Below are 27,680 nucleotides of genomic sequence, written 5' to 3' on the forward strand. Positions count from 1 at the left end.
GAAGCTTCAAAAGCAACGAAGTGTACATTTTCTGTGTCTCATGGGGATGGCTGAGTATCTCCTTCCAGCCACGTCTGGCTGAGTAATTGTGTCACTCAGATGAACTGATGACTGTGACGAGAGTCTTGGATGAGTGCTAAGATGGTGGGGAGGCTGTGGGGCAGCCAGATGTGGTACGGAGCCACCAAATCCTGGGCCTGCAAAGGTGGGAAAGGGTCTAGAGGGCAAGGACTGAGGAGCAGATGAGGTCTCTGGGTGTGCTCAGCCCAGAGCAGAGGAGCTGAGGGGAGGCCTGATGGCGGCTGCAGCTCCTCACAGGGAGCGGAGGGCAGCGCTGAGCTCTGCTCTGTGTGACAGCGACAGGGCCCGAGGGAACGGCATGGAGCTGCGTCAGGGGAGGGGCGGGTGGGGGTCAGGGAAAGGGTCTGCACCAGAGGGCGGTGGGCACGGAACAGACTGCACAGGGCAGTGGGCAGGGCCCCAAGGTGCAGGAGTTAAAGAAGTGTTTGGACAACACTCTCAGACATTGGGTTTGGATTTGGGGTGGTCCTATGTGGAGCCAGGAGTTGGACTCAGTTATCCCTTTGGGTGCTCTCCAATCAGGATGTTCTATTCTGTGTTCTTGCTGGATGTCAGAGGAGGGTTAAAGATGTAGGAAGCAGACAAGGAAAGCTGTGCATTTGCAGTAAGCACAAGGTGACAGTGCTGCACATCTCCCTTCCCAGTGGAGAACAGCTTCAATGAGACCAACCAGACAAAAATAAATCCCCCAAGATAAACTCAGTGCCACTCTGCAGCAACAGTGCAGCATGGTCAGAGATGCGGTGAGCAGTGGTGGAGACTTCCATACAGCTGGGTTGCGACAGGGGCCTTTTGTGTGACTGGGATTTCCCTTAACCCCCTCCCGTATGAGGTCTCTGCCAGGGCTCGTCACCTCCTCCTGAAGCTGCCGCTTTGTGCCGTGGCTGTGTTTGCAGATCCCCTTCTGCTCGGCTGCACACAGCATGCTGCACAGCTTCTGGGCAACCCAGCTGTCCTCCTGTCCTGCTTGTGCGTGGTTTTATTGCTTTCTCAACCCAGTGCATTTAATGGCAAGTCTTCAGAGCCAGATAATCAAAGCCAAATCCAGTAAGTTTAGCTGGTGAAGTACACAGTACAATCCCTGTGTTCCTGTTTCTGACATCGCCCTTCTGCAACGCATCTCCCAACCCATGCATTCTGCTTTCATCAATGGACAGCAGTAGAATTGAAAATGTTGTTTCTCCTGAAAGCCCCACTGTGCTCCATGGTGCATCAGTAGCACGATGCTCAGGTGTAGTGTTCTCTTCTATGTCTACCTGAAGCACACACCTTCAGATGCAGTGATGGTGACTCAGTGGGATCTAATTGTGCTTTCCTTTTGAGATATCACCTCACATATCTGAGCAAAGGAACAGGCTGTCCTGTTTGCCTCAGTGAGGGTGAGGGCAGTGAGGGTGAGGGCAGTGTGGGTGGGACACCTCCATGTGTCCTGGAGTTGTAGTGGGCACCAACACCACTTGCTCTGTGCTCTCTGTGGGGCAGAAGTACCCTCAGCTCTTTGCCTTCATTGGGCTAAAGGGACTGAGCAAAACATCTGAGTGAATGAGTGGAAATTTGTTAGCTTTAACCTTCGAGCAGATTTGCCTGCAAGGCAAATCACAGACAGTAACACTTGGTGCTGCTTGTTGTTCCTGAGCCACCAATTGTAAAGCATCTAGCTTATTGCTCTAAATTACTATTTTTATCATAGTATAAATGGTTAGTGGAGCATCCTGAGGAGTCTGTGTTGACTCATGGGGACAGCAATATTTAGCACACAATTTTTTTTCTTTCCTTTTTTTTTTTTTTTACCTTCAAAGCAGTTTACAGCTGGTAATCCTCCTAACTCTGTTTTGAGGAAGGAAACAGTGTAAACTCTTTGTGCAGGGATTGCTGCTTGTTTGTTTTTGTAGTGCTCAAACTGGAATTGTGGAAAAACTGTTGGTCTGGGAAAACAGTCTCACTATAAAAATCCTACATCATATCATACAGGGAAGTCTTTCTACAAGAATAGCTCAAAAATGCTGGAGAAAGTATTGGGATTAGGATACTCCCAGTGCTAACAGTTAAATAATATTCAGTCTTTCTCAAGTTTATGAAAAGCAGTTTTATCTGCCTCGAGAGGTTTTCTTTTGTTGTTTAAAGTTCCATAAATCTACATGGGAGATCTTAAAATTGGATGAGGACTGTGTGACTAACTGAGACATTTCTGAGTTAAGTTGTAACACGAAGCATAAGAAAATAGAGGCTCTCTTGGCTGGTTGCATTAGTAGGATATATCTGAACCAGTGTGTTGCATGTCATTAAACATATGGTGAATCACATCTGACACACGTGCCAAGAGGAGTCTGAGATAATGGGACCAAAATGTCATTCAGTAACAGTATTCACATAACGGAGTAATTTCCTGGAATATAATCTACAGGGATTGTGAAATTAAATTTGAAAAAAAAAAAAAGTATCCTCCTTTCTGTCTTGCCCTTTGCAAAGTAAAACCATCAGAAATTGTTAACTCCTTATTTGTTCTTGCTACAATTTATGGCTTCCTATGATCAATTTGATTAAATGCATTTGCGTGTTCCCACGTTTTGTGTGCAGTTGAGTGTACAGCAAATCTATGCCAGCGCAAACAGTGATGTTCTCTGGGAATCTTATGCACCTTAAGAGAAAGTATAGTCTCATCTAATTATTGCTAACCTATCCTAAGCCTGCATTAACTAAATTTAAGAGATTACTGAGATTGTAGTGTAGGGTTTTCTAAAAGCCAGACTCCAAATCTGCTCAGTCTGTGCCTAATCTGTGCTTCAAACCTTGACTTCTGCTCCTTGTGAACGTTCTTTAACTTCATTAGTGTTAGGCAAGTGTCTGAATTACTGGGAACTCGTACAGGCTCCAGTCTGTTTACACAGTCATTATTGGATTAGATTGGAAAAGCACTGTGGAACATCAAAGAAAACAATGTAGATTCGTGGTCTTTCCTTTTTCATAGTCTTTTTGGAAGAGGATGCCTAAGGTGTCTTTTCATCTTTGTATAGATACAGATCACCATTAAAAATGGAGCACAGTGTTTTACCATCACTGCCTTGGCCAAGCTGTTGAGCCTTGGGAGCAGAGGTGGGCATGGGCAGCAGTGAGGGAGTGTGGTAGTTCCTGCTTGGGTTCAGGTGGAGAGCAGGGTGTAGGAGGCTGAGGACAAAGCCATTCCTTAGTTATTCTCCTGTTTCCTTCTGTCCAGGACTTTCGTCGCTGCCTCTTCCTTTCTCTTCTCCTTTCCCCCACCCAACCCTAAAAACAGCCAAGGTGTAACCCAACCCCTGCTGTTTTCATCATTACCCTTTTTTCCCCACTGGAAAGCCCTTTGCTATCATCCATGCAGTGATATACATGCACACACACATATAGAATAGACTTTCAACCCCACGAAGATCAAATTTGTATTGAAATCATATATGTAACATCATCAAAGCTCCGATTTAAGCAGGCCAGATGGAAATGCCCTGCTGACCTATTGCCCATTAGAAAAACACATCTGCAGCTACTTGTCAACGGGCTGCTTTCTTTTCCTTTCTTTCCTTTTCTTATCATTTCTTTGCTTTCTCTTCATAAGAACTTCAGTGCCACATTAAAGAGATTACAGGTGCTTTTCATCTTTACCTTTTTTTCCCCCAATTTTACTTCTTCCCAGAAAGCCTTAGGGATTTTTCTTGGTGGGTTTTTTTTTTTTTTTTCATTATTATTATTCTATTTTAAAGTGACTGATTTACAGCTCTCCTACCTCGTGAGTAAAACTGACCCTCTACTGAACATCTTCAGACACCCCTTCTTTGGAGTCATTTGGGACTGGAAGCAGAGGGCTGGGTTCAAAGGTGCTTCTTTCCTGGCACTACTTACTCTCTACAAAAACAGTGATGGCATGTGCTGTTACTGTATAATTTGATATGCATCAAGCATGTGTGCACCTGCATGTTGAAACAGGGTTGTCCAAGGAGGAAAGGCTTATATTTCACTAACACTACGCTGATTTCTTACTTCAGAACTGGTAAAAATCTCAGATCATTCTGTTGCTGTCTTCCCATCCTAGTATGCTATTGGTGGATTTCTGCCATGTGTGGTTTTGGATTTGGTTTTTATGCGAGCATCAGGCAGTGCTTTGGTTTCTCTGAACCACAGGGGCTTAGATCCCATCTCAGGCTCCTGTGCATGGGTTAAATGTCCGGAGGACAAGGCACAGGATGGGTGGCATTCCTGGGATGTGGACAGGGAAGGATGTCTTCTGTAACCCCACAGCTTGTGCCATCCCATTGTTCAGCTTTTGAAGCACTGAAATGTATCTTTGGGCAGTCTGGAATGTGGCATTTTTCTGTTCTTGCCATCTGATACCAACACGAAATTGTCCAATGAAGAAACTTGAAATGCCACAGTAGCTGTCATTCATCCTTCCTAAAGGATGAATCCAACAGCACTGATTTGCCTTGGTGGAATCTATGTTGGTCCAAAAAGACTGACTTCAGCATTTAGGCTAATTTATTTTACAAAAGGTGTAAAATCTGTCCTGTCCTTGTTTTGAAAGACTAAGATCTAGAACTAAAAAGAAGGGATGAGAAGAACACAGAGAGCCCTTTGTCCACTCATCTTTCTAGACCTAATGTTAAGACGCTTAACTCGTTCGTGCAACAATAGTTAAGACAGAAGTCCTATGGACAGAACCCTTGAACTTCTGGTTAATGCCACCTTTCACTGTTAGGAAACAGGCTTGCTGTGCTTGAGCCTTTGCAAGTGGTAAAAGAGGCCACTGAGCATTTAGACACTGGCTCCATTCTGCAGATTACTCAAGCCAGGGTGACCTGCTTCCTCTTGCCGGTCCTCTCCTAACCTGGCATGGTTTTGATGCAGCTTGTTGATGTGTACTTCAGTATTTGGAAGGGTTTGGGAACTGATTTCAGCAGCCAGATCCAATGTCTCAGCAGTGTTGTGTGTAATTGTGTTACGTTTCATCATACTCCCTTTATTTTAGTATGTTCTGGGATGACTCATAACAGTCTCTTTAATTTATTGATGTGAGGCCACAGTGATACCAGAGGAATTGGATGCATCGTGTCATATTGGGCATGATTGCCTCCCAAGGCAGGAGCACCCTTCTTCCCCAGAGACTCGGGAGCATTGCTGAAGGCCACATAGAGCAGGAGCTATGTGAGTAGTTTGCCCTGTTCCTTCTGCCCAAGCTTATTCAACCCCTTCATGTTTTGGTGGGAATGAAGAAGACAAAAGGCATTAGAAAGGAGGCAGGTCAGAGGATGGTTTGGGTTGGAAGGGACTTTAATGACCACCTAGTTCCCGCAGCTGATGGCAGGGACTTCTTTCACCAGACCAGGTTGCTCAAGGCCACATCCAGGCTGGTCTTGAACACTTTCCAGTGATGGGGCATCCACAACTTCTCTGGGCACTTTGTTCCAGTGACCCTTCCATGAGAAAAAGAGATCATGAAAAGGAATTTTGATTGAGATAATGCTTTGAACACTCCTTGGAGTGTCAGACCCAACCCTAACCACTGGACCATTGCTTCTTCTCTTCCCACCTTATTTGGTTTTGGGGTTGGGTGATTGCAGACAACAGCATCAGCTCTTGCCTTTTTTTCAACTGTGGAACATAGTTTTTCCTGAACCTCAGAAACAGTTGTGCAACTAAACTTTCACATAAAGCCTCAGGAGAAATAAATCTATATGGCTCCAGCCTGGGTAATCCAAGCAGTTAGGACAGTCTTGAAGGTGATAAGATGGAGAGAGAATACTTTTGGGAGGGAGGAAAAAGCTGGCTTGAGTGCCAGGTTTGGATCCTGAGCAGTTACACAAAGAATTTGGCTAGATAGTAGCTTGAAGAATGAGATGAGATGTGCCTGGAGGTCTCAGCTCCCGCAAATGTCTCAGGGTGCTGAATTCCTAAAATACTCATTAAAGGACTAGGGAGAGGGGACTGTGTCAGAGGAAGACTTGTGGTTGCGAAGATAAGCTTGAAAGCATAGCACGTGTTTAATGGGTGCTGAAGCCACAGCAGGTCGGTACTAGTAGTGCAACATCCAGCAGTGCCATCGGAGGGGCAGCACGGGAGCTGGGCTGTGTCCTCAGGCTGGAGACATTGCACTTTATGTGGTATGTGCAGACCATCTGGGAGCATGGTCCAGTTTCCTTAATTCTGCTGCCTTTTGGTGCTGCAAAGGTAGTTTTCCGTGCTGTTTGGGAAACAAAATACATGGATCATGCTTTACAAAGCAAGCAAATCAACCAACCTGCAAATGACCAAGCGCGTGTTCAGTGGTTTTAGCTGAGGTTCCTTCCCTTCATGTCCTGGTGGTGGGATTGCCAGGCTGGCCTCAACCACTAGAAATTTTTTGCGTGCTACTTCCCCACCCTGCGTTGTTCTGCAGTGAGGTCCATGCAGAAATACACAATTGGAGCTGATGTGTTGCCATGGCAAGAACTGCCACATTGCACCAATGCTCAGAGCAGGATTTTTGTTTATTTGTTTTAAAGAGAGAAGTTTTCACAGACATCGTAAAATTGTGAGATGAACTCAGTGAACGCAAGCAGGTCACAAAATCAGTGGCTTTTGAAATGATGCCATTAAGGATCTTTTTCTTCTCCTTCCTCCCCTGGAAGGAGCACACGTGTTTTGGCAAACAAATCCTGAACATCAGCATCTCACTGAATGTCAGTGACTGGTTGGTTGGAGCCTATTTTCAGCACAGGAAAGGAGGGAGGAGTGTTTGCTGAAGTCACTGGGAATGAGAGCATGTTCTGGTTGCTTTGCTGCAGACCTGTTTCTGGCCGCTTTCCTGCTTTTCACGCTGCCCTGGTAGGCAGCACTGTGGATTGGTAACATACTGTGTCAGAGGAGATGTGAGTCTGAACTTCTTGTAGAACTTTGCTGTTAGCATGCATGGGCTGAGAGGAGATTATCTCAGTGCCAGCACCATGCAATAACACTCAAGTTTGGGGTTCTTGTGGAACGAACACTTTATGAGCTGTTGTTGAATGCTTTCCATGATGGTTGTGCTCAGGGTTTTGCAGGGTTTCCATCTCCATTTGGCTGCAGAGGCAGCAAGAGCTGCCCAAATCACAGTGTTTTTTTTTGGAAACAGACTTAGCACTTCTGCCACACCATCCCTCTGCAGACAGGGCCGGAGCCTGCGCCCGCCATGGGGTGTGGGCATGGGTTAATGCTCTCCTTCTGACTTCTCTTTGGCCTTCTTTGAAAATTTGAGCAAGAAGGTAATCCATGAGTGAGGCAAGCAAGGGAGAGCTTCGGGGATTAAAGCAAGAAGTAGAGGTGGGTATGGAAAGAAGCTTAAATTGTACAAAAAGAGAAGAACTAATGAGGCTTACGGGATGTTACAGACACAAGCTCAGGCCTTGTTTTCTTTCCAGTGATGCAGAGAGCAGCAGGAGTGCCTTACAAGTTGGTTCTTGGTTTTGTGCTTCTGCCTTCTTATGGCTTCTTTGCATTACGTTCTGCTGTCATCTTTTTGGAGGACAGTGGTTAGATTTTCTTGCTTTTGGGGAGAATCGATTATGTGTAAGAAGCTACTCAAAAATAAATTCTTCAGAGACTTTTTACTGGAGCAGAATTGCTCAACAGGAGATTTCTGACGTGCCAAAAGGCGACATGAAATAATCAATTGACCTTGTAAGAGGCGACTGGGACACATTCCCTCAGGGAGATGTTTTTCATGTGTATAAACCAGCCTTGATTTTTTTTCAACCGAGATCCCTCCTACTCACCAGAAACAGGAGAAGAAAAAACCCAGATGAAAAACATAAGAGGATTTAGACAAATATTCCTCAGTAAGACGTCGCTGTAATGAGTGGTTCCCCTCTTCTGCAGTTCTGAAGTATTGCTCAAGAAGCATTGTTACAATTTGTTCATCTGGACGTGCTATGAAGCAGCCCAAGGGGGATCAAGGAAGTCAGAAAGGCCAATACTTGTAATGACTCTGTGCAGAAAACAGGGAGTATGTGGAATAAAGCATGTGGGAGGAGACAGGAGGAGGTAACTGTCAAGTACGCTTCATCATGCTTAAGGTGTCCTGATGGCACATGTTTACACTGGTAAGGAAGAAATGAATGGGAGGTTTTGCCAGTTCTTTCTTCTTGTTGTCACTGACAGTTTATTCCTTGGCAAGTAATAATCTGTCTGGGTGAAACATTGTCCCTCTGTGGTTTGGGAGTGTAAAGGACGTTCCAGGCAGATGCCAAAGCATCTGAACTTTGGCTGTTCCAAATCAGAGTTGGGTTTGGAAATAGGGACTGGTTTGTTCTGAATCTTGTGATGTTTGAAATGAGAAATGGAAGAAACAAAGCGTGTCCTTCTCTATGCTCTCTCTGTGGCAGAAGTCTGTGAAGGTGTGGATCGTGCTAGTCTGATCCTATTTCCAGGTGTCTCTCTTGACTGTATTTAGTACACGATCAGGTCTTCTGGAACTTCATTTCCTACCAGAAATGCTTTTCACTCCCTTCTGCTTTTTGTCAAAAAGAAGCACTGTTTTTTTTTTTCAACTGATTTTAAATAATTTGTGAGTGATCCAGCAATCATCTCTTCTTCATATTTCACAGTGAAATGAAAACACAGAGACACTCCCATGCTGCCAAATCCTACTCCTTCCCAGCAGCATCATCTCAGGCTGTGCTCGCCCTCCACTGCCCCACATTGGCATCTTTTCCTGGAGCTCCCATCCTCAACCCTGGGACACTTCTTGCCCTCACTGCATTCAGGGCTGCATTCTGAGCCCTGCTGCACTGGCGCACACACACAGGCTGGCAGATTTTGTGCAAATGGAGAAATGTGACTCAGAGGAATCCTGTTAGGTCAATTTATCTGCTATATTCCTGGCCTCTGGAGGACAAGAATATACCTGGAAGTCAGAGAGTCTTACTCAGGTGGTTTTGCAGCAGCCTGGTAGCAAAAGTCCTGTGAAGAAGAAACTGAGGGCAGAGCTCGGGCACTCACAGATCTATCATGTGCTGCTCGTCACATTGGAGCTTGCAGAATTCATGCCCCAAAAAGCAGTGCCTGACTCTCCTCTGTCCCCTCCATTCTGCAGTGCTGCCATGGGAAGCAGGAGGTAACACTGCAGTGGGGGGAGTGCTTCTGACCCAGCCATGGAAACCCAGCAGTGTGTGACAAGGGGGAAGGATTGCATTGTGCACCCAGGGTCTGGCGTGAACAAAGGTCCTTTGTGGCCCTGCCAAGGCACAGCAAAGCATTGCAGTGTGCAGAGGGCAGTGGCTCTGTCCTATGACAGATCAGAGCAGCAGAGGGTGCAGGGGAAAGGGAAAAGGAGCCCTATTTGGTCCCATGATCCCTGGGGCAAAATGCATTTCTTTGCTATCCTGCCTGGTAGGCACCAGGAGGGACACTGAGTAAACTGCACATACTCTCTGTAATCTCAGTGTAGCGCAGAGCAAGGCCCATTCCCCATCAGTTAGCACGGGTTTGAAAGGCTTTTAACTCTGTGCTTGGGTTTTCTTAGAAGAGTTGTATGTATAATCTGTGATTATCCTCAAGAAAATAAATGTTCATCTTTAATACAAGGTTATTAGTTGCATATTAGCATATTAGTTGGATGACAAGTTAGAACGGTGGTACAGAACAAGAATGTGTTATTTCATGAATAACTTAAGATCCAAACAACTATTAATTTTAAGCTTTAGATGGAATAGACATCGGGGGCATCAGTGATGCTTCAGCTGGCTTCTGATGATAGACAGGTGGCTTTTGGTCTAGTATTAGATGCCCTAAACCCCAGTAAACTGAGGGAAAATGTTTTTGTGGGCTGCTATGAAGAGGATGCATGCAAATGTTTGCAAGAGTCTTCTATTTAGTGTCTCTTTACCTCTTTTGCTGAAGGTGTTGTAGGTCCTCTGTCTCTATCACACATAGGATTATACTAAAGCAAAGTCTTTTATGTGGTATGAGTTTTGGGTGGGATAATTGAATACATGTTGAAAACAAAGTGCTGAGGTAAAAATGGAAGCCAGAAAGGTGGAAATGATGTGCAGAAGTGATCTAAATGGGAATTGCAGGAGATGAAAGACAGAGGTATAATAAAACAACTTCAACAAGACAGCAGGTATAATAAAACAACTTCAGCAGACATGATGTGTGATAATGGTGATGGAAAACAGTGGCTGTGCATCTTATAGAGGGTCACTCCTTCAGTTTTTGACCTCAGAGCTGACCAAGGAACTGATTAAAGGATGATGTGATACACACTAGGAACACTCAGTTTGTATTAACAATAGCAGGAGAAAGGCTGTCCTTGACGGAAAGGTGTTGGGACAGGCATGGGTCAGCTTCAGGATTTTCAGGGCTTCCAGGGCCAGCAAGAGAAAGCAAGTATATTGAATGAGATGTTGTCATGAGAAGGTCATTGTCACATGGAACAGCCCCCCTAAAATATTGGATTTTCAAGAATTTGGCCAAAAAAGAAAAAGGAAGAGTGAGAGCTGTAACGTTCAAGCAAAGGAAGACCAGGAGGAACTGTTGCAGCCTGGATAGCCATGTGTTTCTGCAGCTGCAGAAGAGCTTCCTCTACACTTTCAGCTTGTGTGAGGACTGAGGGAGGCTTGGCACCATCAGAAGCAGAGGGCTTCTCTGCAGCCTACATGCAGAGCCAGGTGTCTCTGCTGTTGGGCCTGATGAGTGGTTTCTAAGGGAAGGCAGATACACATAGGTCTGTAGGTCATGCCTTTGATCTTCAGATGCTTGCTTCCTGCCATGAGTCCGCTGGGGTGTGAGAGTTGGGGTGTTTTGAGACTTTGGTACTCATTCACTGGGATCTAAACTAAAAGTCCCAGCCGCTTTGGCATAGGCTGTTAAATATCATTAACTTGTGAGTCGAGAGGATGATCTGAATTTACAGAAGGATGGAACGGTACCCTGGAGCACAGACATTTTGGGTGTGATTTCCAGCCCTGCTTACTTCCACATGATCCTGGGTAGGGCATGATTTCTTGCATTGTCTCTACCCTATTGCATTTGACAGCACCAAGCAGTACATTGGCTTGGCCATTTAATGAAGCCTCAGCCACAATGTCTTCATGCCTTAATTGCCCATCTGAGCCATGGGAATAATGGTGCTGCCTCAATTCACAGCCCTAGTGTGAGGATTCCTCCTCAACAACTGTAAGGCTGCAAGACGGTGGGCTGATGGATCCTCTGAACACCGTAGGTCATTAACTACCCAAGGCATGAGGGGAAGGAACCTAGGAAAGCTACCTGTTTTACATAGTCGACATCATGTGATTCCTTTTTGAGAAGAAAAACCTCCAAAAGAGGAACTACATTTTATCGTGGTGTAAAGTGAGTCCTCTCTTGAAACAATCGGTCCTTCAAACAGGTAGAGCATTTGAAAATTTAAGATGTGACAGGATGAGAGTGAGCCTTATGTACACCAAGATACACAGCAGGGGGCTTGGAACTAGATGATCTTTAAGGTCCCTTCCAATTTAAGCCAGTCTGTGATGCCTTTCTCGTGGCTGGGAATGGCAGAGAGGTGACCTGCTGATCTTACAGCGGGTTATTGTCTCTGTCTCGGTTTGGAGAGGGGGCACCAGCTATGGTTGGAGAGAAGAAGTTGCATCAGATTTAAGCAATAAACTGTATTTTGCCAGCAATACTGGGGAAAAGAAGATGTCTCAGTGCTTCATCGGTATCACAGAAATCTCTTAAGAAGAAATCCACATCAGGAAACAAACTCCATCACCTGCCAGCAGTTTAGGGTCATTCACCTGAACTTGGCTAGTGAGCAGCTGATCTCACGTGACCGTGGGCTGCCAACCTGACAGAAGCATGTGTGATGGGGTCTGTTTGCACCCCCAGACCAATATGTGCCATTTCAGTGTGGGTCACCTGAGTTTTGCCTCCTGAATTCATTAGAGTATCTAACCATAGATAACCGTTGAGTTGGGCCAAGAGCTGACTCTTCATCTGCTTAAAGTTGGCGCTTTCTGGAAGTGTTTGGAGCATCAGGTTTGTCTGACATCCTTTGGCTTCGTCTGGAGGACGCTGAGTGTCCAGGCTCTGTGAAAACCTGGCTGGCAGTTCTTGGGGTGGTTTGGTTTTGAAGGCGTGTTGAAGTTCCTGCTTCCGGAAATCTCAAGGTAGAACATTTCTGTTCATCACTGTGCATGTCACGTGCTTTGTACCTCAAAATCCACGGTAACTTATGACACTGTAACTCAGGACTTTCCATTTGGATTATGAATATTTTCAGGTGTTAAGATTATAAGCTAAGACCTAATGTTGTAAAATGGGAAATTGTTCTGAAGCCTTTTGTGGTAGTGCCAAGGTTCAGACTGCAGTGTCAGTCTGAAAGGTGTGAAGTGATAGCCACTGAGTTTGATAGAGCATAGGCAAGTGAAAGTGGAAATGGGAGCAGGAGAGAAGAACAGCATGGTGTAGGGGGCAAGGTTAGAGTCATTCCGTGGGAGGAAGATGTTACATCAGTCTGTTTGTAGCGTTTTCTCCTCTGATCTCCTCATCTGGGAACGTGAAGATACGCAGAGAAGCCCTTGGGGGTGGGGGAAAAGGGAAGAGGTGCAGTGAGTCACCAGCATTATAAATCACAAACCATCTGCGTTTTTCTACCACATCTTGAATGAGTCAAAGAGGGAGGTGTGCAGCTAAAGACACGCAGGTTACTAATGTTGTGTGTTCCTCATTGAGCTCCTTCCTCTCTTCTGGAAACTCCGTAGACTCCTTCAGTGCTGCTGCTGTGTTGGGTGAGGATGATCCAAGGGATGCTCCACGTGCCGGACACATAGTGTTGGCCAAACATCCAGTAAGTCAGTGTCTGTCATTCAGACTCAGCACCCTGATACTCAGGTTTCTTTCTCTCTCTCCCTCAAATGTAAATCTAAACCCAGCTGAGAAATGGTCACCATCCGTCTCCTGCCCTCAGCCCACTTTTCTTCCCCTCTGTCAGGTCCTCTGGGCACTTTTCCCTTTTGTGCTGTGATGTGTGCTGCCTGTGCCAGAAGTGGGATTTAGGGACTGCTTTTTGATAAATTAAAACTTTATTTTTAATAACATTAGAGTTCATTTCTGTCCTGAAGTCTTACAAAAGGAACACCCAGTATGCGCATGTGATTTTTGTTTTCCCTTTGCAATTCACTGGCAAAAATGTTTGCAAGTGCCTTAATTTTACTTGAAAAATTTGATGCTTGGCTGGGTATTGTGATTCCCAGGGCAGGATTAATTGCTGAAGGAGATGAGCAGGTCCTGAAGTCCTGAAGCAGGAAAACTTCTGTGTTGTCATTTAAGTTTTGCAAGTGTGTAAAGAAACTAAATGCTTTGATTCTGTAATAACCTGTTTTTTTCCTGTTCTGCAGACATTTAACTGATGGTGTCCCTATAACAACCGTTAAGTCTGAACAGAAAGAATGCATAATAAAATATGAAATCTATATTAATATATATAATACATAATTGCCTAGTAGTCATGAGGTAGAAAGCGGACCTGACATTGCTGTAGAGGTTTAACCTGCACAAATGGGAAATGGTTTCTAGAAGTTGCTTGAGCAAAGCTTTAGCCCCATAAGGAACCCTTTGCTTAATGCATAACTCAGAATAACAATAATATAATAATAAATTACCTGAATATTCAAGTGAAATAGTCCAGTTTTAATATGTAAAATCAAATGTGGCTATATGCAGATTTTGGCCATGTAGTTGAAGATACTGTGTACAAATAATTTTTGTTCTTTATTTGTGAATTTCTTGCCCTTCCACCACATGGTGCTGGGTAAAACTCAGTATGAAAAATTACTTAAATCCAGCAACTTTAATCCACTCCAGTGAGGAGAATTCAGGGAGCTGCACAGACAAGTAATTAAACTAATTAGAATGAATGTTTTTATGGTGTCTCTATTTCTCTCTTAAGAAATCTGTTGCTTTTTATTTCTCTCTGATGAATGTGTGAGTACCCACCCTACAAGCAGACTTGTTGCTGATGAGAGGAGATAATTTTGACAGTGCGTGACTAATCTCTGGAACTCACTGCCTCTGGAAACCATTGATGGAGGATGTTGGAAAGAGGCTTTACCCCTGGGCGGGTATTGAACAACTGCTCTTGTATCCATTGGCATTCTGGGGGTGATTCATGTGCCCTGTTGCTTGGAAGAGGCCACTTGACATTTTTTCCTTCCCCAGGCAGAAAGCAAGGCCACAGGACACACTCACTGGCACCTTCTGAGTTTTGACCCTGGGCAACCATAGGCACCACAGGGATTTTAGGTCCCTTCTTGTCATGTGCAGAAAGCACGTTGGTGTCCATTGGGTGACTCCAATGGATAGAGCCATATGTCCAGTAGGACCCTAAAACCTCTGGCAGAAGTACATACTATGAAGGAAAATGGCTTTCCCCAGGCTGTGCCAAGTTCATCAACCAGTAGGAGATTTGGCCTTTCTGCGCCAGTGATGGTTGCCACATGCCCCATTTGGTCTTCAAGCTGTAGGCTGCCAACTCGTATTCCAGAGGAAGAAGCAGTGGCCAGGAAGTGAAGCATCTTGGCTGTGTTTCTCATCTCCACCACAGGCACAGGACATGACTACAGGCTCATTGGGTTTGCCCCATCCCATCAGCACTGGAGGGTGACATCTCCCAAGGCAAAACCTGTCTCTTAAATGGGACAAGCAAATGTTGCTGCAGTATAAATATTGAACCAGATGGTGCTTTTCTTCCTGGGTAGGTTATTCTTATCTAGAATCTTTCTAGAGAGCAAAAATGCTAAAATCAGGCCTAAACCAGATTTTAGCAATTAGTGATAAGACTAAAGATAATGACCTCAAGTTGTGCCAGTGGAGGTTCAAGTTAGATATTAGGAAAATATTCTTCTCAAAAAGAGTGGTGAGTAGTTGGAAGAGGCTGCCCAGGGAAGTGGTGGAGTCACTGTCCCTGGAGGTGTTAAAAAAACATGTAGATGTGGCTCTAAGGGACGTGGGCATGGTGGGATGGGTTGATGGTTGGACTAGGTCACTTTAGCAGTCTTTTCCAATATTAATGATTCTATGATTCTAAACTTGGGTTGGAAGGGACACTTAAGATCGTGTAGTTGCAACTCTCCTGCTGCAGATCAGGACCAGGTTGCTCAAAGCCCCATCCAGCCTGGCTCTGAATGCCTCCAGGGTGGGGACATCCACAGCCTCTCTGGGTGAAAACCTAAACTTGCATTTAAAAAGAGGAATTAAAAAAAAGCCAGTGTATGCAGATGAAGACTTAAAATAGAAATTCACAGCACACAATGTTCAACTCACCCATTTCTTGGATGGGATTGGCCAGTTACATGCATACAACCAACAGCACAGAAAACCCACAATTTTTGCCATTTCTTTGGCTTTGCAGCAGTGTGAAAGTGAGCATTTTAGTTCAGTGAATACACTGTGAACAGTATAATCTGAAATACGTCAAGAGCAGGATGCTGACTAACACAGTTTGATCTAGGAAAGCTTACTGAGGTTTTCTCCAGGACACCTGTGTTTTCCAGAATACATTTGTCCATGTCTTTCTTCTACATGGTGGTTAAATAGAAGCTGAGATGTAAATGCAAAAAGGCAGCATTTGTGTGAATTGGCTTTGGCTCACTGCTCTCCAGGCTTTTCTCTTATTGTTAGCACCTTTTGAGGCATTTCATCCCACCCACAGTCCTTCAGTATTCTGTGTGTAGTGTTTTATGCATGCATTCTTCAGAACCTCTTGGTGGCCATGCTGCAGGCACGGATTCCCCCAAGCTGGGCATGCATCATGTTTGCATCTGCCCCACTTTGCGGAGGTATTGGCATCCAGTTCCACAAGTTGTATTGATGTGAGTCAGAAGTCCTGGAGGCACTTTGCTTTGCTACTCACCTGTGAAAAGAAAGAAAAATTGCTTCTCCCACATAGGCAAAAGTTGATGGCCATCACATGCACTGCCATCGTATGTGGCACCTGCCACGGTTATTTTCTAATTAGAAATGTCTACAGCAGCTCACGAGAACTGAAAACGCATAGCGTTTTCAAATTTATCTTTTCAGGTTTCGAAAAATTATTGTTGTGGCAATCTGTATACCTCCCCATCAATTTTGTTTTACTCAGCTTATAAAGAGCAGAGAAAGAGTTAGAGCTCTCGGTTGCTCAAACTTAAATGCTTTTTAAAAGCTCGGCTTTGCAGTTCACAAAACCTTCCTTTCTTTCTGTGGTTTCCCTTTTGTGAATCATTACAGCCCTGATCCATCATGCAGGAATTATTTGCCCTGGTTTGCTTCTGCTTATTTTCCTGCATGTAATTAAGCAGTGTTTTTAAGTGTATTGTCACAGTGGAGACCAACAGCATTTTTGCTGTGCTAGCTGATATGCTTTTTGATAGTGCTGCAGCAGCTGCAAGCTAAAAACAGTTGTAAGGCAGGAAAAACATCACCCGAGGCATGTTCCTCATTGCACCATGAAATAAATCTATCATCTCTCAACCTTGCATTTGCAGGAGAATAATATTACTGCAATGTGAAGGATTATGAGTTTGGCCTCTGTGACAGGGAGCAGAAGAGCAGAAGAGCTGCTATACCATGCACTTTCCCATGCCAGCAGCCTCCACAGGTGTGGAGTAAAAGGCCATAAGGGGGTTATGGGGCTGTGCAGCAGCAGCAGTTCCTTCTCTGAGCCAAACCATAAGCATGGCATTGGTAGTAGTCAACTGGTTTTTGATTTGCTACTTGGTAAGGAAGGGTAATATTCCAGACCATGGGGACTTGTGTCCTGTGTCCTAGCTGGAAAGGACTTGGTAGAAAATCACAAGCACTATAAGTTTTTTTATTAACAAAACAAAAAACAAAACCACAGTATATCCAAGAACAGTGGAGATCCATTTGCTCTGAGTAGGGGTTTCAACCCTTCCAGTCTCTTTTACATCCATTTCAGCCAGCCCTGGAAGTGAGGTGCCATGTGAAGTAGTGGCATTCTCTTCATGTGGGAGTTAAGGGTTTCCCTGCATTTTTTATATGACATGCCTCATCTTTGGAATAGCCTTCACCAAAGCCCATGGGGAACCGCTCAACAACAAGGAGTTCAGCCTCTATCTGAATGTTTGCTTTTTTTTTTCCCTTTTTTTTTTTTTGGTTAAGGGAGTAGTATAGAAGTGTGTACAGGCACAAGGAAAAGATAGGAGGATGTGAAAAGATTGCAAAGTCCAGCACAAGAAAGCTTTGTGATTTATTTTTCCAGCTGTTTACATGAACCACGCTGTTTGTAAGGCCAGTGCACACCAGCAGCTCTGGTCCTGTTAGTACCACTGGTGCAGGTTGCACTGGGGTTTTATTTATGACAACTCTGAACTGACAAATGCACTGAGACAGTTAGAGCTTTACTAGGTGAAAGTTCTTTGACTACCTGAACTTTCTTCACTTGAGAAACCCATAGAGGCAGAAGATACTTTCTCTGCTGGAAGATGGCATTGCTACCCAAGCAGACATTTTTCCAGTGACAGGCAGACCTGTCTTATGGCTTATTTTCTCTGCATGGTGCTCTGCAGTTTCCCAGCATGGGAGCCAGGCAAGCAGCAAGGGGATCTGGCATTGCTCTGCTCATGCACCAAGTCAGCACTGAGTTGCCACTTTGTTCTTCTGCCTGATGCTCTGGAGCCCTTTGAGCTGGGTTTTGAAAGATCAGAGGGCTGTGGCTGGGTTCATTTGTTAGCTCTTGGAAATTAAACAAAACCAGGCTGGGGCCTCTCTCATAACTGTACTTTCTGAGCAGAGATGCTGAAAAGAACACATTGCTTCTGACCTGCGTGCTCCCATCATGATTGCTTTGCAGAAGCAAAGCAAACCGAAAGCTCCTGTTGCTGCAGACGGTCTTTGTGGTTTGCTTTGGAGCTGGTTCACGAAGGCAGCTGTACACTTGGAGGCGAGTGCTTTTGGTTTAACCTGGCTGCCTGTTGCTGCTTCGTGCATCTGCTCATTTAAAAACAAAAATTCAAATTTAAAACAATAAAATGAAAATTGTTTTTTATAGTCTCTTTTACCTTGTTCAGCATGGCAAACCTCACAGAAGATAAGGCAGGGCAGCTGCAGGGGCAAGGGCTGCCTTTCTCCAGGCTTGGGAAAACTGCAACCAGCACGTCTGTAGCCATGCATTGCAGTGACAGCAGCCCAAATCCAACCTATGGATTTAGCGACAGAGTTTGCCAGGAGAAGTTTGTCCCTGGTGCAGCCCAATTCATTGAGCACTGGATGTGTATTTTGTCCCTTGGAGCATAGTGAACATGGGCTAGGTGGTGAAGTGTGACTTGTGTTCCTACCTTGACATGGTGCTTGCTAAGCTTTGCTTGCTGCTGTGGGGTATCTTGTGTATCCCAACAAATGCTGGGAGTCACTGCTAACTGGAGGACCAACCACCAGTGGGTAAAACCCAATGTTTTGTGCAGTCACTGTGTGTTTACCCTGCCTGTCTCTCAGAACTGTGGTATGGCTGGTCCATGTTCTTTACTAGAACTAACCAGGAGATCCAGAGCAACCTCACATGGATTTATCTGGAGTGAGGTCCTCAGAGGACAGTGGCCTGGAGGTCTCAATAAACTCCTCACTCACACGGTTGCTGGGCCTCACTTTCCTCCCCCTCTTTCAGGAAGTTCCAGGAATTGAGGTTGAAGAACAAATGTGATTTGACTGGTTGTGGTCTCCTAACCCTTTCTTTCTGAAAACAAGCACATCTGGAGTTGGAACTCATTTGTTTTGTTCTTGACTTCCAAAACTATCCGCTATGGCGGATAAGGATTCCTGTGTGGCAGAAAAACTATTCAGCATAGAGTTAGCAAAGCAGTTAGAAATATAGAAAAACACTGTGCCATAAAAAAGAAACTGTGTGTAAACATTTCTATTAAAACTGTTGCAGACAGAATTTTTCACCCATCCACCATTGTATGCGTGTTTTGGAGAGAGCCTGGCCTTTGCTTAGTGTCAGAGCATCCTTGCTTGAGGCTGATCCCCATGTCCTGATGAGAGTTGGGAGTTTGGCACAGCTACCTGACGAGGCAGAGAGCTTGCTGAGCTTCCAGAAAGTCAACACATTCAACATTTTTCAGAAACATTTGATTGCTCCAGTGCAGTAACCTAGATAGTTCTTTTTCTCCACTCTTTTTCTTCCATCCCATTCCTTTATCTTTTTGTTCTTAGCCTTTTCTTACTTTTTTTTTTCGGTAAGAAGGGGGTGATAGTGAAATATAAATAAATCTTGCTCTGTCTTTGATGCCTTTTGACTTTCTTTCTTTCGCTGATGTTGCCTCATGAATTTTGCAGAAGGTCACAGATCAGAAAAGGAGCAGACCATTAAGTGAAGCAGCATGGCCTGGGTGGCAGAGCAGCAAAAGAGCATCAGGGAGCTGTGCTCCATCCTCATCCCTACCACTGTTTTCCAGAATGAGGCATTGCACTTTCCTTCCATTGTCTACAAACATCAACATCACAAGTGCAGTGGGATCTGCAGGGCAGAAGGAGGTGCGCCTTGTTTCCAGCAGCAGCCTGGCTTAGGGAGCTGATTCTGCACCCTTCTTTCACCTTTTGACCCATTTCAGCCAGATCTGATACAAGGGAAGAAGCATCAGAGATAATTGAAGTTCTGCAAACTTCATTAAAAATGAGTGGGTAGGAAGAGGATGTTCAGACAGTTGGGTGTTTGTGTTTCTGATCACATCTGCAGTGGGATATAGCAAGCCATAGACCTCAGACAAAACACTCTGTGGGAGGACAATTGTGCAGGGAAATAGAGGGGAATTTTGAAGGAATATGTAAAAATAACAGAATATTCAGTGTAATCCAGTTTAAAGGTCAGTCAGCACAAATCTGCAGAAAACCAGGCATCACTTGTTCCATTGTTCATCTACTTGCTTATTATTAAAAGGGATTTTATTTTATTTTTTTAAGAGAGAGATGGCAGAAACCCAAAGCATGGGTTGCTTGTAGGTGCTGATGCTTTGGGCAATGACGATGACAGCCTGTAAGCCCTGGTGCCCACCATATCCCATCCCATGGATGGCAAACAATGAGTTTCCCATCAAGCCTGGAAGTGTTACAGATCCAAGCCTGTCTGATCAGGAAGAGTAGCAAAGTAGAGTCAAGGAATCATTAGAAGAGGTATCTTGTCAAATAGGAGAGTTATATCAATTTATTTTTTTGCATGATAAGACTGTTAGAGCTATTAAATTACACTCTGTCCACTCAGTCCTTATGAGCATGGGTAGATCGTAACACAGCCAGTGTGGTTTTTCTTCCTTTGTGGTCATACTGATTGATACTAACTTCATATCCTCTTAAGAATACATATTTTGATGGAATTATTACATTTTGGAACTCCAAAACCACTTTAGTGTGTGAATTATGCTTTAAAAATATTGTTTAATTCTGTAGGCGGTTAAGTGCACAGATCAGGACTTGATGGGAATATGGGTAGGGTCACATGAAGGGACCCTATTTAAAAGTGATCTGGGGGTGTCTTGGACCTTTGCTAACTGTCTGACAATCAGTATTCAGTGATAAGTAGTAAGGAAACTTTCATTCCTGAAGAGACTTGATAGGCCTCCGCTGATCTGCTTTAATCAAGACACAGACCTCTGAAAATGTTGATTTGCATTAACTCCTCTCACTGCCTTCACTTTTATGAGCAAGGCAAGCCCCATAGCTTTATTTAGAAATCACCCGTCATTAGTAACCACAATCATTTACTAGACATATTTACAAGGTAAGTGACAGTGGGAAGTAATTAAGTTTAATAATCACACTCAATTTCAAATTTACATGCTTCAAAATAATAATTAATAGAAACTGCAGCTTCTATAAAAAGATATAGTATTTATAGCAGTGTCTGCTTTCCTTTCCAGCTAAATGCATTGAATCTCATGGAGATTAAAACCTCCTGTCTGTTCAGCTTCCCCTGTTTGTTTCAAAGCCCCTTTCTACCTGTGGCACACTTCATTGTGAATTGTCCACTGCTTTTATTCTGTGTGGTCAGATTTTTCCTCTTAAGTTGATGGGGAGAGTAGCAAAAGGAAAGAGTTCAGTGTTGTCCAAAATGGTATTGTAAATGCACTTATCTTGAGTGGTGGCTTTCTGCAAGAGCCATGTTTTACAGAACAGTGCCTAATGGGTGTGCTTTGTTTCACAGGTGTCACGCAGCAAATGTGAGCTGATGGTCACAGTTGGGGCTGAAATCCTTTATTAAACAAAACAAAAGTCAAGTGAAGAAGGAAGGTTGGAACCGTTCACAAGATCTTTCAGTTTATTGCTCAACCTGTCATAGAAGTCACCTTCTGGGAGCGCAGCCTGGGCTGCCATGGCTAGCAAAAGAAAGTCAACAACTCCCTGTATGGTGCGAACCTCTGAAGTGATGGAGCAGGAAGTCCCAGAGGGTGCAGAAACTGCTAAAGAGAAGGGGCCTGGCACACCACAGCAGGATGCTAAAAAAACTTGGCCTTCAGAAAGCTCAGTGAAAGAGTGTGAAGTGGTCGAGGCTAAGCCCTCTGCTGAAAATCCATCTAAGAAACCCCAGGGTGGTTATGAGTGTAAATACTGCCCTTACTCTACACAGAACTTAAATGAATTTACAGAGCATGTTGACACTCAGCATCCGAATGTCATTCTCAACCCCCTGTATGTCTGCGCTGAATGCAACTTCACAACCAAAAAATATGATTCTTTATCTGACCACAACACAAAGTACCACCCCGGAGAGAGTAACTTTAAACTGAAATTAATTAAACGCAATAACCAGACTGTTTTAGAGCAGTCCATTGAGACCACCACTAATGACGTCACTGTCACAAGCAGTGGGGTGGAAAGTGCAGAGTGTGAGGATTCACTTCATGGGGGAATTAGTGTGAGTAAAACACCAATGATGAAATTGGGAAAGCCTAAAGGGGAAACCAAGAAGGGTCCCAAAAAGCCAGAAGAGGGAGTTTCAGAAAACCATGTGGATGGTTCTCTCCCCCGCATCATAACTGAAGCCACTGAAGCTATCGCATGTATAAATGGAGACCTTCTCCAGGATGTGTTAGCTCATGTTATGCCCTCTGTACAGCTACCACCAAATATTAACCTTGTACCCAAGGTCCCGGTACCTCTGAACAGTACCAAATACAACTCTGCACTGGACACTAATGCAACCATGATCAACTCCTTTAACAAATTTCCTTACCCCACGCAAGCAGAGTTGTCGTGGTTGACAGCAGCATCAAAGCATCCTGAAGAACAGATCCGAATCTGGTTTGCTACGCAACGTTTGAAGCATGGTATCAGCTGGTCACCTGAAGAAGTAGAAGAGGCAAGAAAGAAGATGTTCAATGGTACTATCCAGGCAGTCCCCCAAACCATCACTGTCCTGCCAGCTCCTTTGACAACTGCAAAAATTCCCCCTCCTATCATACAGACAGCTTTGCCTTGTCAGATACTGGGCCAGACTGGCCTGGTTTTAACTCCCGTTTCAAATGGGTCAGCAGTTTCCTGTTCACCAATCACACTTGCTGTTGCCCCAAACCAGGGACAAAAGAGGACAATACAGACCCTGTCAAACATCCCAGAGGCCAAGCGACCCCATGTAGTTCAGGTGCCTGAGAGTCCTGCCAAGCTGACTGCTGTACCATTGACACCTGCCAGCGAGCGAAAAAAGACCAAGGAGCAAATAGCAGAGCTGAGGGCCAGTTTCATAGCAAGCCAGTTTCCCGATGACGCGGAAGTCTATCGACTGATAGAGGCAACAGGGCTCTCCAGGAGCGAGATCAAGAAGTGGTTCAGTGACCACAGGTACAGAAGTCAGCGGGGCATCGTGCAAGTCGCTGGTGATGCTTTAGGGAAGGATCCAATAGCACCTCCACTGGGCCGACACAGCCGCTCATTCCACCCATATGCAGATTATGCACCCCAAAGGTTCAAAGAGAAAAGCCAAGAGCAGCTTAGGGCCCTTGAGGAGAGTTTCCTACGATGTTCTTTTCCGACCCAGGGAGAACTGGACAGGCTTCGAGTGGAGACGAAGCTGAGCAGGAGAGAGATTGATTCCTGGTTCTCCGAGAGGAGAAAGATAAGGGACAGCATGGAGCAAGCTGTCTTGGACTCAATGGGATCGTACCGAAAAATTAAGGAACAAGGAACTCCTAATGGTGCAATAAACCAAGCGGAACTGATGAACAGCTCCCAGCTCCCCGGTGCTTTATCAGGATCCTCTGCCACACTTAAGAAAACCCAGGAGCAAATTCATCTACTGAAAAGTACATTTGCAAGAACCCAGTGGCCAACACCACAAGAGTATGACCAGCTAGCATCCCAGACTGGGCTCACAAGAACTGAAATCGTTCGCTGGTTCAAGGAAAACCGGTCCTCGCTAAGATCGGGGTTGCTTAAATGGGTTGACCAGTACCAGCAGCAGTATGCTGATGGCCATAACGAGCAGAATCAGAAAAAGGGATCAAAACTCACTGAGAGTCCAAAGAATGGTAATGAGGTGTCTCGGCAGCATTACCAGGAGCACAGAAAGCTAAATGAAGAGAACTCGGGAAAGCTGGTGGTGAGACCAAAAAGAGACTGCGAACCACTGAAAGACTCTTTGTTGGGGAATCAAGCAGAGGGTACAGACAGGTTGGAGTGCAACAGCCGAGACGGACGCGAGGAGAATGAGGGGCCGGTGGAGGTCAACTGGGTGGAGGTGACTGTGGGCGAGGATGATGCTGCGTCAGACTGCACGGACACGTGGAGCCAGGCAGCACCTGAGGGCCAGGCAGAGCTGGCAGACTTTGACACTGAAAGTATATCTGGAGAAAATGCCCACGTATAGACAGGTAATGCTTGGGGTGCCCTGCTTCCCAGAACTGGCCTCACTCTGGGGCGCTTCCAGCATCCCATAGCCCCTTTTCAGTGCAGATCCCTGGACCTGGAATCCTGGTGCCTGCTGGGTGCCTGAACACAAGGGATGGCCATCCTGTAAATGAAAGCAGCTGCTTGGTAGGCAGGGGTTAGCACTGTTTGCCTGGTTCCTTTTCCCCTTGCAGGTCAAATCCCATTTAAGGGCTTTTTTTTTTTTTTCCTTTTTTTTGCATCAATCGATTAAATCCTGAAATGTCTGCCTTTAAATGTAACTTCTGCAGAGATTGATGTAAAACATACCCGTGGAGCCATGCAGACTGACTAGGTGACACTAGTTCCTAACAGTGCTCTTGCTAACGGGTTGCTGATCTCCCATGAACAGAGACCATGCCTTGCTTTGCACCTCTTCTCCTTCCTTTGACACAGAATAAAAGCTGTATGGGGGAAGGGCCTGGGCCAGAGATGTTTCTGTATGCAACAGCAAGCAAAAAAAATGCTGTAGGGTATGAAGTGGCTGATGCAAATGTGCTCTCTTCCTCTTGCAGGTGAGAACTGTCTCCAGCCTGCTTTGTTCTGCTTGCTTGCTCTATAGATGCTTAGGAAATGCCCCAGACTAAGCTGTGTGGGTGTTTTAGCAGCTTTTCTTCACAGGATCCTGAATTTAAAAGCAAGCTGCGGGGCCACTTTTTTTTTAGGAGGGGAGTGTTACATGATATTTCAGTGTGAAAAGATGTGTTGTTTGGAGACCTGAAGTCTGTTTCTGATTGCAGTTAGGTATAAACTGAAGCAAGTATCATCAGCACTTCTTGATGGTGTGTTGAGCTGAGCTCACCAACCTTTAATGTTTTGTGCATGTATGAGGATGTACAGGATCAGATCTTGTCTCTCCTGAGCTTGGTCTTCTTAAGCTAGGATTTACCCAACAGAAAGCACAGCACTGACAATTAAAGAACACATCTTTCAGAAAGAAGTGATAGTCCCCCGATGTCTAACAAGTGTAAGGTACTTCAATATTTTTAAAACTTTTGAAAAGGAAATACAATAGCGAGGACTGGTAGAGGTCTCCACACTTGCATTAAGGCCATTTGCTATTGAAGAGTTAGTGCTGGGACTGAACCACTCCATGTTGCAGATGTGTAGATTTCTCTTAGCAGTCTGTGCTGGCTGCATAGAGGTAGGAGTATCTCTTGTCGCTGTGCTGGTGCTGCAGAGGTGCATGGGGAGCAGCCACATAGGAAACAAAAGCTCGGTTCTGATCTGGTATTTTTAATTAAATGAGCGATTAATAAATGCACTGTCGGATTTTTATTTTTTTATTATTATTTTTTTTATGTTTGTTATTGCACATCATTTTGCTGTTTCAGCTATAGATACTTACACTAATGTAACTGAGGAGAGAGATGGGCTGTGAGTGAGGCTTGGTAATGGGGGCAGACCCAGAGGCTGAAAAGCGTCACGGAGGAAAAGGATCTGGGAGTGTTGGTCAGTGTTTGGCTGAACGTGAGACGGCGGTGTTGCCCAGTGTTGCCCATGGCATTTAGCAGAAATAGTGCAGCCAGCAGGAGCAGGGAGGTGATCATCCGTCTGTATTCAGCTCTGGTGAGGCCACACCTTGAGTGCTGTGTTCAGTGTTGGGCCCCTCACTACAAGAAAGACATTGAGGCCCTGGAGTGTGTCCAAAGAAGAGTAACAAGGCTGTGAAGGGTCTGGAGCACAAATCTTATGGGGAACAGCTGAGGGAACTGGGATTCTTCAGTCATAGAAGAGTAGGCTCAGGGGAGACCTTATTGTTTTCTACAACTCCCTGAAAGGAGGCTGTGGTGAGGTGAGGGTCAGCCTCTTCCCTCAGGTAACAGCGATGGGATGAGAGGCAATGGCCTCAAGTTGTGCCACGAGAGGTTCAGGTTGGATGTTAGGAAAAAATTCTTCTCAGAAGAGTGATGAGGCATTGGAACAGGCTGTCCAGGGAGGTGGTGGAGTCACTGTCCCTGGAAGTCAAGAAATGTGGAGATGTTACCATGAGAAATAAGGTTTAATGAGTAATACTGGTGGTAGGTGGATGTTTGGACTAGATGATCTTGGTGGCCTTTTTCAACCTTGATTTATGATCCTGTAGCAGAGGAGGGGACCTTGGACTGCTTTCTCACAAAGCTCTCGTGCTGCACGCTGGTGCTGACCATGGAGCTCCACAGCTGGACGGGGGCCCAAGGGCCATCAGAGATGAACTTTAACAGGAATTTGCAATAAACTTCCACCAGTTTATTCTTTTGGTGAGGAGCTTTGGAAGGGCTGTAAAATGCACCTGCTGAGAAGAGGTGCACCAGAGCAGGGTTTTCACCGTATGGGTCACTCAGGAAGTTCAGACGACCATTTTGCAGGACAGAGGCCCAAAGCCTTTCTCTCTTTTGTTCTGCTTTACTCTCCCAGCACATCTCAGCCCAGAATTGCTGACACCTGCTTTCTGGTGCCCATATGGGACCAGCCATGGTGACATGTAAGATGGGAGCTTTATTCTCTGCATTGATGGAAAGAGTGAAAAATCCATCTGCTTTTTCTTTCAGGATAGATTTTTACTCTCAGTTTAGTGAAGGCTATCTACTGTCTTCCTTAATTTTTATCTATAACTTTGGAGTTGAACTAACAGGTCATTGTCTTAGGTGACATCCAGAGTATGGCTGAAAGACCAAGAGGCTTGAAGATGAGATTGTTCCTGCTTGTTCTTACATAGAAGTCTAATTATTCCTCACATCACAGCCCTCAGCACCTCGGAGGGGTAACGTTACCATCCTGGCTGCATGCAGGAGGCACTGCCGAGTGCTGAACTGCTGACAGGGGAACTTCTCCTCCTCTTGATTCTTGCACAGCCACAGCCACGATGTGAAACTTCCACTGCTGAACATCACATTGTGCAGAAATGCTCCTTTGTTGTTATGTTCTCAGCCTGCCATGCACACTTTAAAGTGAACATTTTTCTGCATTCAGTCTCCATACTTCTGTTGTGGCAGGAATTCATGTGCAGATTCTGTAAAACCTGAACTGCTGCAGAACTTTTCAGGTCTCTTTGTTTCTCCATGTAGTTCTAGAAGCCATTAGGGTGTATTTGCATTACAGCCTAAATGCACCTCATGCTTTAGAAAATGGGTTCTTCTAAAGTGATGTGTGTTCAGTGGTTGCTGCTTCTGTTGCAGCTGGTGAGACTTTTGTGGCCACCTGACCTCAGTGGAGCAGAATTCACACATGACTCTGAAATCTCATTCGCAGATTGATAAAATCTGTTATGTTTAGAATTGTAGAATCATTAAGGTTGGAACAGACTGCTAAGATCAGCCAGTCCAACCATCAACCCATCACCACCATGCCTACTGAACCATGTCCCTCACTGCCATATCTCTGTGCTTCTTGAAGACTTCTAGGGACAGTTCTGCCTGCTTGAAGCTTTTGCAAGTCACATGAATTCCATGGAGCAAGATCACGTGTCCTGAACACTAGCCCTGTTTCCGTATGGTGCCTTCATGATGCTGAGTGGCTGCAGCAAGCCGTCACTACAAATGCTCCTGGTGCTGCATAATGAAGTCTCATATCCCTTGTGTACCAGTAGGGTGCCTTGCTTCACATCCATCAGTGGAGATTTCTGCCTTCTGACAGCATGGCTCAAAATCAGCTCTCTTCTCACCATTTGTGCAAGCTGGTTGAATAGAAACTGGCCTTATGTTATATCCATCAAATCATAGAATCATAGATTGGCTTAGGTT

The 27,680-nt window shown here is 45.0% G+C and overlaps 1 protein-coding gene across 4 annotated transcripts in view; it reads left to right on the top strand.

The window, feature by feature from the left end:
• The window catches only part of ZHX2 (zinc fingers and homeoboxes 2), a 66,715-nt gene that overhangs the window by 34,574 nt on the left and 4,461 nt on the right, over positions 1-27,680 (top strand). For 3 of the 4 annotated variants that reach the window (XM_090137958.1, XM_031591179.2, XM_090137959.1), the window contains one exon: positions 21,242-23,903. In XM_090137958.1, coding sequence (XP_089994084.1) covers positions 21,410-23,899 — 2,490 coding nt within the window. In that variant the 5' untranslated portion in view covers positions 21,242-21,409 and the 3' untranslated portion in view covers positions 23,900-23,903. Of the gene's footprint in view, positions 1-12,803; positions 12,896-21,241; positions 23,904-27,680 lie in introns of those variants that run through there. The other variant, XM_031591180.2, reaches the window with a different exon arrangement.

This window comes from Phasianus colchicus, chromosome 3 (genome assembly GCF_987193195.1).
Source record: "Phasianus colchicus chromosome 3, bPhaCol1.hap1.1, whole genome shotgun sequence".
NCBI classification, from domain to species: domain Eukaryota; kingdom Metazoa; phylum Chordata; class Aves; order Galliformes; family Phasianidae; genus Phasianus; species Phasianus colchicus.